The sequence below is a fragment of the Heptranchias perlo genome, chromosome 29 (assembly GCF_035084215.1).
Source record: "Heptranchias perlo isolate sHepPer1 chromosome 29, sHepPer1.hap1, whole genome shotgun sequence".
NCBI lineage: Eukaryota > Metazoa > Chordata > Chondrichthyes > Hexanchiformes > Hexanchidae > Heptranchias > Heptranchias perlo.
In genome coordinates, this window is record NC_090353.1 from 16967838 (window position 1) to 16980250 (window position 12413).

A 12413-nucleotide genomic window follows, 5' to 3' on the forward strand; every position below is an offset into this window, starting at 1 on the left:
GCAACAGGATTAAGGTCCATAAAGAACCTGGTTGTACCAAGAGGCACTCTTTCTTTTGCTCCTCTCAAAAAGAAAAAGAAAAGAAAATCAACATGTGGATCAACTGAGGTCCCCTATGTGGTTCTATATTTACAACCCATGCAGTGCAGCTGGGCTGTACTCATTCCTCCTCCCCTCCCCAGAAAAAGTAAATTTAGTTTTTATATTAGTCATATTTTGAATTAGGAATGGAAAAACTTGGGAGAGAAAATATATACATCCTGTATATCCTAGCCTCCTGCATTGTGAATTTCATCATTTTAACATTTACAGCAACTATCTTCTGGTATGGTTTTAACTATTTAACGTTTTAAATGAAGAACTGAATTGGCCACATCAGCTTCACTATCAAAACTAAATTAAACTTCTCTTGTACTAGATATACACATAGCACTCCATTGACTAAATGTATATATTAATACATACACAGTAGTGCATTGGACATACACACCATGCTGCAGCTCTGTATTAAATGAATACATCACTGCACACACAAAGCACTATTTTGGGTATATATACCAGTGTGGCTATATCGTAAATATTTACACCATTGTCCCAGTTAATGCAAAACTATGTAAGCCAGCCAGGTGCAATTTGCATATTGTGTTAGCTGTCATAGAAACCAATGCTGTAGAAATGTCCCTCTTTTGCTCCCATGTGACTAATCAAATGAAATTGTGCTGGTTTAGCTGAAGCCAAGTCAGTGACCTCACCAGTCCCGCTGTGGTTTCTGTTTTTCTCTGTCCCTTTAATGTAAAAGTTTAAAACAGCTGGTCAGAGACTGATTTGGGAAAGGATATGTCGTACAGAATCCCCTCCTTATCAGCAACATGAAGTTGGTCTCCACTGATATGAATGAATATTAAACAGTATGGGGAGGAAAGGATAAATGGGTATTGCAGGTGGTGTAGGGAGAAGGTAGAAGACACTGACCCTGTTAATTGGGTACATACCATTAATCTGAGCATTACAATCTTTGTAAGTGATCCAGGATAATTAATTTTGATCCATGTAAAAATAATAAGTACTACTTTATCCCTGGGACGTGTGAACAAAATGCACAATTTGTGATGTGTATCACGGATGAAGAGTGAGTTTAATAAATGCAGTAACTCCCAACAAGTCAATTGTATAGGAGACTGTTTAAATGTTACTTCTGATTACTGAATGGTTTGTTTTTCTAGGGTGCCACGCCTAAGGATGGTCCAAGTGCAGGCTGTACAATTGTAACTGCGCTCCTTTCTCTGGCAATGGATCAACCTGCAAGGCAAAATTTAGCAATGACTGGAGAGGTGTCACTGACTGGAAAAATCTTGCCTGTTGGTGGAATTAAGGAGAAGACCATTGCTGTAAGTTACCATAAAGCTTCTGAAAGAGCAAGAGTAGAATTAATAAAACTGGTACAAATGATAAAGCAGAAAGCCCAAAGCCTCTTTGATGAGCTCTTCTGTTAAAATAGGGGCTGGCAGTAATGTACTTTCAGTTATGAATGGAAAGATACCCAAGCAAAAAAAAGTGTTTGAATTATCCAATTCTTAGTCCATTTTAACACCCCTAGAAACTAGGAAATTCCCTTAACTGTAGTTAGCTTAGATTCTCTCACTATTCAATGTTTTGCACAATAGGAAACCCACTTCAGTTTTTGTTCTCACTCAAGATGGTGAATCTGATAAACCAGTTTATGCTCCCTGACATCTTGATAGGTAAATGTGCAGCCCAGTGTGGTATCAAACCACAGACCAGCAAGGTCCCAGGTTCAATTGCTGAATATGAATTAGCTGAGATAGTCCTGGACTGTAGAGGAAAAATCAGCCAGGTTTCTCACTTCTAGTTGCTACCCAATGACCCCACTCAAATTCATGCGTCTGGTGTAGACAGGATCAGGCTTAGCTGTAATGCCCCCAGAATGAAGGCCTGTGACACTCACCACCTGGGTTTACATGTAAATGACTACTTGGTTCTGGAGCCAATTGACTCCAGCAGCAGTCTATGCCTTTTGAGTAATGAGAAAATGTTGCTTAAATCAAATGCAATGAATCAAAATTATTTGTAGATTTTCACTGAAAACTATTTTCTTGATGTAGATTGCAATATCTGCAAACTGAAGGTGTAAAACATTGTAATGTTTTTTCTTTAAAACAAGGATTCCATTTCAGAAGAGATTTAAATGCAACTAAATTGTTTTTTTTTAGGCAAAGCGAGCTGGTGTTAACTGCCTCATTTTACCAATGGAAAACAAAAAGGACTTTTTCGATCTGCCAAAGTTTATTACAGAGGGTCTGGAGGTGCATTTTGTTGAACATTACCAGGATGTGTATGTTACCGTGTTTCCAAATAAATGAGATTATTGAGCAATGTACAGATAATAGAACTGACCACAAAAGACATTTCTGGAAAGTGCTTTTTGTAGCAGAGCCAGATGCTTTGCACCGGTCCCAGAGCAGTCACCTCAATGCTGTAGTTGTCGTGATAGCAAAGCAAATTGACCATGTATATTCGGCCATTTTACCGAAGTAGTATTGTAACCAATCCTGACACCGTAATGTCAGTCAATTTTGATTTAAAATAAACTTTAGAATTACTTCATAATCTATTGAAATCATAAACTTAGGGCAATTGTCTTCAGTGGGTTACTTGGATAAATCAAGTGCCTAGTGTGATAGTCACATCAATCAGCAAAGCTCCAAATTATATCTTGGGTCTGTGCTAAGTTAACTGGGGCAGCAATTTGGGCACTACACTTAGCCTCAGTGCAACTGGGCTATTGAAGGGAAAATTATATCCACATTCCTGCTCCCTATCCACTGACCTGTGTGTGAGTCAATGTTGGCTGTGATACCCTCCAAACTGCCTGCTGATATTCACTGGCCATGTAAGATTTAAGGTGGTGTCTGATAGCTGTAGTCCATACCCCACCATGAATCAGTACATTCAGGAGGTTATATAAAAATGGTTTACATTATTTTACTTTCCACTTGGCCCCTGTAACTGCAGTGGAAGCTCTAGATGAAGTGTTTTCACCAAAGTTAGAATGGCCACTCAGGAGAACCCCTAGGGAAATTTCCGGGGTATGTGAATCTGCTTGGACAACAGCTGCCTGTCTATTAGGAGAGGTGGACAACTGCAGTTTGTGACTGTTTATCCTTCAGATAGCTACACATTTCTTGGGTTTATCATAATTGCCTAGTACTTCCATTGATGTAATTGCAGGTCCAATCTTGCCAGTTTTTCATACAGCCAACACAATAGGTATGTGCTTCCATGTAAGGGGTGGTGGGAAGGAAAACAACAATTGGTAAAATTATTGCAGTTAAAGGCAGAGATTTATGTTCTGTAATACTACATCTCTACCAGGGAACTAGAAGCTTCCATTTAAACCAAAAAAAACTGTTGGGGACAGCTAGTTCCTGGAAAGGTTTTTGAGGTCTCAATTAATTTTCTGTATAGTCCTTTTCATCTGTGTGGTTCACAAAGTATTAATACTTTGTGCTGGAGTTAAACCCACTAATCACACTTAAAATATAATTTTACTTCAGTTAAGTTTTTCTGGTGTTAACAGCAAACCAGTGGCACTGCTGAAAATGACCCAATTCCAGAATGAAGGTTAAACCCAAAAATCTGTTTACAGTAGGGCAAAACTGCACACTGCCTGTGAAATGGGGAAGGCAACTGACAGTAAAGACATCTGCCTGCAGTGCTAGGGGGGGGGGGGGGGGAGGGGGAGATAGAGTGCAGATGAAGTTGCATCAACTCATTAGTTATTTTATTTATTCCTTTCCTATTTGTTTTGCTGATTAAAACTATGAAAGGGGTGGATAGGCTTGCAGAAGGCTAGGTGAAATTAGTCAATACCAGCAACTTAATGATTTTTCATAGAACCATAGACTTACATTTAAGTTCTATAACTGCAAATTAAGTCCAGGTAAACACACAAGGTAACTTTGAAATAACTTTAATGGTAGCAACTTTGTACAGTTTAATCCTTCTTCGCAGCTGCCTTTCTCATTGCTGCCAGCACATTGCTGAGTTCTTCTCTCTTCCTCTTGGCACGGATGTGGGTACCAACCTGGAGAAAATGAACACCGGTTAGTGTTTAGCTACATCCAGTAGTAGACAGAGAAATGAATTTAGATGCTGGCTTGGAACAAGGCATGAAATTTAAGTGCTTCTCACCTACACCAATGCATACACAACAGCTGCACTCTTAATATGTAGAGTTGTAACATTTGATGAACCTAAATTTCAAGTACCGATAAAAGTCCAACTTGCAGCCACCCAGATCATAAACTGCAGTATAGCCTGCTGCACCCTTTACATCTAATCTCCCTACAAGATAGAAACCAGTATGGGCTGGTTCTCATGCTGACTTAGGGTACAGTTCCATAAGCATCATCCACTCTTTTGTACCTCACCCAACTGTCCATTCTTCATGTGCAAGCCTGGACAGTTAATCAGGCAGCTAATTAACTGGGGCTATGTCAGTCAAACCCCATGCGCAACTCATGGGACACTTTCATTTTAAAGTACTTCCCCATTCTGCATTTTGCGAGTATACGGAGGTATCCCATAGACCTATTCCCCAAATCTCATTTTCTTTGTTCTGAACCAGCGATCAAACTGGAATTTGTCAAGCAACATTAACATGCCCATCATCCTGGATTGTTTGACCTACTTTGTATATAGAAAAAAATTGTAACTTGAGTATATGTTCTGACATTTTACAGCTGCTAACTTCAGTGTAGGATAGTGAGTAACAGTAAAGGCAAGCAGCAGCAACTATGGATTGATTAAACTAATGCTGCTGCCCACTTTCTAAAAACCTTTATAAAGACCTGAACAAACTGCAGCAAAGATTTAGATTCATTTGTGTACAAGACCTGAAACCATTATATGCAACGCAGATGTTTGGCACTACAAGTTGTTACTTACTCTCTTTTTGATGAATTTGAGTGCACGCTTATCTTTAGAAACCTTCAGCAATTCCATTGCACGCCTTTCATAAGGGGCAAAACCACAGACCTCACGGATCAGATCTCTAACAAACTTGGTGTGCTTGGTCAGGCGCTGAGAAAATAAAACCAAAGCAAGAGTTAAAGGAAAACTTAGGATTTCAACAACTCAATAACTTACCAATGTTCATTTCTAATCCCAGATGTCAAAACGAAGACAAATTCCTGTTGATTCTGCAGGTAAACAGTACAACAGAGTACTTACCCATGATGATCTCAGACAAAACAGAAGACATAAATCTGTATTTAAGACTTTTATCATCTGACCCCACCATCAGTGCAGAGACACACACCACGGTCTGTCTCTCACAAACTAACTGATGTCCAGTTTAGTAAAATTCACCAGAGGAGGAATTTATCTTATGATGCACGAAAATCTAGTTCGCTCAGCTTCAAGGAAACTCAACTAGAAACTTCAAAACTAGTTCAAATCAAGGCCATTGGTACCTAAACTAATCTTCCCTCATTACATTTTATGTGGTGTCAAATTCATCTGAGGAGAGAAATACAGCAAAACCTCCTCTGAACCCTGTCAATATGGATAGATACAGATTACAGAACCCTGCTGCACTTACATAATGTAGCTTTAAAATAGCGACAAAATTAAGTCACTTGGACAAGTATGGATTAATAAAGGAAAGCCAGCACAGATTTGTTAAAGGCAAATTGTGATTAACTAACTTGATTGAGTTTTTCAATGAAGTAAGAGAGGGCTGATGATGTGTATATTGACTTTCAAAAGGTGTTTGATAAAGTGTCACATGATAAGGCCCGTCAGCAAAATTAAAGCCCATGGAATAAAGGGACAGTGGCAGCATAGATACAATATTAGCTAAATGACAACACAGTAGTGGTGAACGATTGTTTTTCGGACTGGAGCAAGGTATACAGTGGTGTTCCCCGGGGGTCGGTAGTAGAACCACTGCTTTTTTTTGACATATATTGATTACTTGGACTTGAGTGTACAGGACACAATGTCAAAAATTAGAAGTGTAGTGAACAGTGAAGCGGATAGTAATAGACTTCAAGAGGATATAAACAGGCTGATGGAATGGGCAGACACGTGGCAGATGAAATTTAACACAGAAGTGCAAAGTGATACATTTTGGCAGGAAGAAGGAGGGGCAAAATAAACTAAATGGTACAATTCTAAAAGAGGTGCAGGAACACAGAGACCTGGGGTTATATGTGCACAAATCTTTGACGGTGGCAGGACAGGCTGAGAAAGCGGTTAAAAACGCATACGGCATAGAGTACAAAAGCAAGGAAGTTATGTTGAACCTTTATAAAACACTGGTTCAGCCACAACTGGAGTATCTGTCCAATTCTGGACACCTCACTTTAGGAAAAATGTGAAGGCCTTAGAGTGGGTACAGAAAAGATTTACTGAAATGTTTCCAGGAATGAGGGACTTCGGTCACATGGATAGACTGGAGAAACTGGGGTGGTTCTCCTTAGAGCAGAGAAGGTTAAGAGGAGATTTGAAAGAAGGGTTCAAAATCATGAAGGGTTTAGAACAAGTAAATAAAGAGAAACTGTTCCCATTGGTGGAAGGGTTGAGAACCAGAGGACACAGGTTTAAGGTGATTTGCAAAAGAACCAAAGGTGACATGAGGAAAAGCTTCTTTATGCAGTGAGTGGTTATGATCTGGAATGCACTGGCTGAAAGGGTGGTGAATTCAATCATGGCTTTGAAAAAGGAATTGCATAAATACTTGAAGGGAAAAATATACAGGGCTACGAGGAAAGAGCAGGAGAATGGGACTAACTGGATTGCTCTTACAAACAGCCGACAAGGGATTGATGGGCCAAATGGCCTCCTTCTGTGCTGTAACCATTCGATGATTTATCATTTAAAATAAAACTTAAATTTCAGGTCCCTAACCTCAGCAGTTATTTCAGGGAAATTTTATATTTTACATTGATTCCAAGAATGCTGCACTCATGTGTCACCGCGTCCAAATGGAGGGTTAATTTTTAAAAAGGTGCTTTTCTTCCCCCTCCACCGTTGACTTTTGCACAAGGCCCACAAAAAGTCCCAGATACTGCAGTCTGCCTCCTTTGTGTAGCAGCGTGCAGTGGTAGAGACAAACCTTCGTGATGGTAGTCGCTACGAAACTGTCTTTACAAAAATGTGCTGATCTTGTTGGGGGGGGGGGGGGGGAATAGATCCTGGGGCTGGAAAACATTAGAAATTTTAATTTTACCCAAAGGCTTTTAAATTAACGCATGCAACTCCTTTAATCAGACACATTTTACTCACCCCTCTTCTACGGCACTGCCTTGGGCTGGTCTCATTCTTGGTGACAGGGTTACCTTTGCGTAGGCCAACTGCCATAGGATACCTGATTGCCATTTCTACACAGAAAAAAACAGGGGAATGAACATTTAGCAGCCGACACATTAGAATTTACATAGTGAAAACGTAACACTCAAAAAGTCAATGCAGTTTGGTTCATCAGCTTCAATGTCAGCTGGGTTCAGTGGTGGCAGTCTCACGAGTCACAAAGTTGTGGGTTCAAGCCTCACTCTACAACCTGAGCACACAATGTAGACTGATACTTCAGTGCAGTACTAAGGGAGTCCTACATTGATAGAGGTGCCATCTGTTAAATGAGCTCTTAGTTCAGGTGAACATTAAAGCTCTGAAGTGGTGGGAGCTCTGCCACACCCTGACCAACATTCATCCCACAACCAAAACATTTGCTTTGGTGGGACCTTGTGCACAAACTGGCTACTGCATTTGCCACGTAGCAAGTAGCTTCTACTTCAAAAGTAATTAATTGGGAATGAAGCACGTTGGGCATGTGAAATGTGCTATATAAATGCATGCTTGTTCTCTACGATTTGCCAACTATTTCCCCAATGCTGAAGCAGACATAATCTAGGCAAACTCATTTCCTTGACACTGAATTTCATTCCCCATTAGAAACTGAAGCCACATTTATCTTGTTTGTACTGCTGGCTCCCAAAGCATAGGTCCTGCTCAGCTAGTGGTGCTATCAAGGAAATATGTAGCCAGCTCTGCATGTGAGACAGGTTAGAGACACCCCTGCTGGGTCTCCCCAAGTCCCACCAGTACACAAAGCTTTCAAAACTGGCCACTATATGTGCTGCATCAGATCAGTACATATGTGGCCCTCAACCACACTCAAAAACAGAAAATACTGGAAACACTCACAGGCAGCATCTAGGCAGAGAGGAAGGTAGTGTTAACATTTCCGATTTTTATGACCCTTCAGCAAAACCACAATCGCTGGATATTGCATATGTCACTGCTGCACACAGGCCAAAACGTCAGAACCACACATTGGTTTCTGATATGGGGGCAATCTGACAGGTATCAGCTCCATCTGTACACATGTAGGCAGGAGAGCACCACATTTAGGTCATTCTCCCACAACCTAACTTGGGGATATTAAACACCATAAAAACTTATTCACCACCCCACACACCTGACCAAACACACTAATGTTGGCTCCACTGGTAAAAGTATTTTGGACAGTTACATGAAGAACTTGCATTTATATAGCACCTTAGGACATCCCAAAGCACTTTACAGCCAACTGAGTACTTTAGAAGTGTAACCAGTTGTAGTGTAGGAAACAATGCAGCCAATTTGCACACAGCAAGGTCCCACAACAGCAATGTGATAACAACCTGATGATTTTTTAGTGATGTTGGTTAAGGGATAAATATTGGCCAGGACACCAGGGAGAGTTCTTCCTGCTCTTCATCAAAATAAAGCCATGGGATCTTTTACATCCACCTGAAAGGGCAGAAGGGGCCTCAGTTTAATGTCTCATCCAAAAGACAGGACCTGTGACAGTGTAGCACTCACTTGGCACTGCACTGAAATGTCAGCCTAGATTTTGTGCTCAAGTCTCTGCAGTGGGACTTGAACCCACAACCTTCTGACTCAGAGGCGAGAGTGCTACCAGCCGCTGAAATCTTTTTCCTCCTCCCCTCCCCGAGGTGCAGCTGGCAAGGACAGAATGGGACTCAGCAGTAATACCCGCACAACGTAGACACTCACTGGCCACACTTACATGTGCAGAACCGGCACTCGAGTGAAGTTCCCGGGGCGGCCAGCAATAGCACCGGCACCCAGTAGTCAGGGCCCTCAGGGGAGGGGAACTTAATTCATCAGCTGAAGAATCACAAAGCCCGAGAACAATATGCTGTAACTGAATGGAGAGTGAGCGGGCCCGGGAATTGGGTTTATTCACCAGGCGGAGAAGGTTCTCGCTACTCTGCTCAAGGGCCTCGGTAGGAGCTTCTCTCTCGTCTCTCAAATAACAACTCAAATGCGACACTACAGCATGAAATAATCAGTTCAGCTACTCCACATGATGCTGCTCTTTCCATTCCTGCCCAATAAGAGTCATTCAACCCCAGGATGGTTCCGATAACAAACCGATTTAAATTGGACAAACCCAACACCCATCCCTTTACCTGCTTCTCCCTTATGGCGTCCAGACCGGAAGGACTGTACCAATGCGGAATGCTGGGATATCGGTGCTTCCGCCTGGTGCCAACTGATGACCACGTGACTCGTCCGCCAGTGGAGGAAAGCTGCGCCGCCATCTTGAGTTGTGGAGACTGAAGTCTTTTGTTAACCTTATTTCACCAGGACTATCTGCCTTATTTGGAAAAAAAAGCTTTTAGTTTTAGTGGGTTTGAAATCAAACTGTTACACTGAAGCTAGATAAACACATAAGGGAGTAAAGGAATAGAAGGATAGGGTTGGATGAAGTAGGGAGGGCAGAGGCTAGTCTGGACCATAAACACCGACATGGACCAGTTGGGCCGAATGGCCTGTTTCTCTGCTGTAAATTTGATAATAAACAAAAATTTGTGCGTTTTTGTAAGTATACAACAACTTGGAATCTTAAACCACTTTTAACCACAATAACTTATATTTACATAGAAATATTAAGATAGAAAACATCCCAAGGAGGTTCACCGGGCGGGCGGGGGAATTAAATAAACGAACAGGAATTAAACCAATGGGATAGTCAGGTGAGATGACCAAAAGCTTGTTTGAAAAGATGGATTTTGAGGCGATTTTTAAAAGTGGACCGAAGAGGGAAGCAATTTAGGGACGGAATTGCAGAGAACAGGACTGAGACAGGTGAAGGGAATGCAGCATACACTAAAGGCCAGAGTTAGAGGACCAAAGGATTTAGGGTGGGGACATAAGCCTAAAGAAGGTTGTAGATTTAGGGTGGGGTGAGGTCGGGGGATTTGAAGATCAGAGCAAAGATTTTAAATTCAGAGTGTAATAAAACATGGTCTGCGTTCCATTACGGCACACAGACTGGAAGGACTGTACCAATGTAGAATGCTGGGATATCAGTGCTTCTGGCCAGATACAACTGCTGACAATGGGACTCACCAATCAATAGAAAAATGCTTAATCGAGGTGAAATAAAAATAACCAAATGAAAAGCAGTACTGGGAGAAGGGTTGGGGTAGTAACTGACGGCCAGATCAGAGGTAGGTTTTAAGGTGGGGAGAGCGGTAATAAGGTGGAAGAATTTAGGGAGAGAGTTTCAGAGTGAGGTCAAGATGCCTGAAGGCTCTGCTGCCAATGTTAGAGCAGGGATGTAACAGTCCAGAGTTGGAAGAGGAGAGAGTCTGCTGAAATAAGGTTTCAGAGGTAGGGAGCGACAAGGATGAAAATTTTGAAATCAAAGTGTTGGGGATGGGGAGGCAATGAAGGTTGGTAGGGACAACGATGATTGGGAAGTGGGGCAATGCAGGATAAGATCCGGGCGGTGGAATTTTGGATGAGTAGCAATTTGTGAAGATTAGAACTCAGGGAGAATTTTGGTGCAATTTTTGGGAGTTTAGAGATAAGAAAGACATAGATTGGGGGCTCAGTGGCAATAGGGGTGAAATAGGCACAGATGCGGGCAACATTGCAAAGGTGAAGGGTGTTCTTGATGGTGGTTAGAATGTGGTGTTTGAAGCTCAGCTCAGGTTAAAGAGGACATCATGTTTGCACATTGTTAGGTTTGGCCTGAGACGATAGCAAGGCAGAGGGATGGAGTTGGGAATTTTTAATCGAATCCAAACAAGACAGTTTTTGTCTTGATAATGTTTAGTTGAAGGAAGTTCTTGTTTATTGAGGACTTGATATCTGCTAAGCAGTTGGACAGCACTGTGGTAGTTAAGGGTGGTGCCAGAAAGAGAGATCTATGTGTCATCAGTAAAAGAAAACTTGCATTTATATGGCGCCTTTCATGTCCTCAGGATGTCCCAAAGTGTACTTCATTGGCTGTAAAGCAATCATTGTATGTGTAAAAGCTGATTTCTATGATTTTGAATTATGTCACTAAGGGATAGCATGTAGACAAGGAAAAGAAGAAGATGGATCTTTGAGGTACATGCCAGATGACTGTGTGGAGATGGGAAGAGAAACCATTGTAAGAATGTCCTGGCTTTATTATAGTTGGGAAGGAACACAGCTAGAGCACTGCCACAGATAATGGTGGAGGAGGAACGGATGATCGACTGTTTCAAAGGCCATGGAGAAGTCAAGCAGAGTGAAAAGGACAGTGCACTGCTGTACTGGGGTGATAGGAGCGGTGGCCCAAATTTGAAGAGGAGGTGATGGGAGAGGTGGTAAAAAGCAGGCCTGCAATAATACATTTGAGGGCTTTAGAGATGAAGGGGAAGTTGGAGATAGGGATATAATTGCAAAGAATGGAAGTTGAAGGTGGATTTTTTGAGAGGTGTGATGACTGTGGTCTTGGAGGAATAGTGGACGGAGTCTGAGGAGATGGAGCCACTGACAATGTTAACTATGCAACCCGCCTCACTAATGCCCATGAGGGTAGGGACCTGGGACAGTGCTTGAATCATTTTAACTTTTAAATCCAACCTGCTTAAAAAAACTGTTTTTACCTTTTTATTTGTATTATACCTGGCTCAGTGGAGTGTGTGGAGATTTTTAAGATGCCACACAGCACCCTTTGTCAGCAGAAACCAGAAATGTGAAGGATTGTGTGTTTCTCACCGGCATTCTGCCATGACTCTGGGGGTTCCACCAGTGCAGACAGGTTAATTTGTTCTTTTAATTTATTGCAGGTTGAGATAGTGTGCGTACAGCTTAACCAATGGAATCCTAGTCACATGATAGTTTGCTTCAGGTCTCTCTCTTGCAATTTTGCTGCACTTGTATTTTCTGTGTTAGAGGATATCTTAGCAACTATGTTTAAAACATTTTTTATCAGATTATGATCTCTGTGCAGAACTGAATAAAACTCATAAGGCAATGTGATGCATTCCAATCTGTGGGAGTGCCAGTCTCAATCTGCAACTTTTTTTTACTGGAAAAGGGATTACATCACATTAATT

General features: G+C 41.6%; 2 protein-coding genes across 2 annotated transcripts in view; one reads left to right on the top strand and one right to left on the bottom strand.

Annotated features, from left to right (window-relative positions):
* lonp1 (lon peptidase 1, mitochondrial) overlaps positions 1 to 2628 on the top strand; it is a 34396-nt gene extending 31768 nt beyond the window's left edge. The window contains exons 17-18 of the mRNA XM_067968172.1: positions 1224 to 1388; positions 2232 to 2628. Coding sequence (XP_067824273.1) covers positions 1224 to 1388; positions 2232 to 2381 — 315 coding nt within the window. The 3' untranslated portion in view covers positions 2382 to 2628. The remainder of the gene's footprint in view (positions 1 to 1223; positions 1389 to 2231) is intronic.
* Positions 2629 to 3975: 1347 nt separating this feature from the next.
* rpl36 (ribosomal protein L36) lies at positions 3976 to 9584 on the bottom strand. The gene is made up of 4 exons (XM_067968173.1): positions 9504 to 9584; positions 7312 to 7406; positions 4969 to 5103; positions 3976 to 4105 (listed from the first exon to the last, which is right to left on the bottom strand). Exons 2-4 carry the CDS (start codon positions 7402 to 7404, stop codon positions 4016 to 4018), a joined length of 318 nt encoding a protein of 105 aa, XP_067824274.1. The 5' UTR covers positions 7405 to 7406; positions 9504 to 9584; the 3' UTR covers positions 3976 to 4015.
* Positions 9585 to 12413: the final 2829 nt, after the last annotated feature.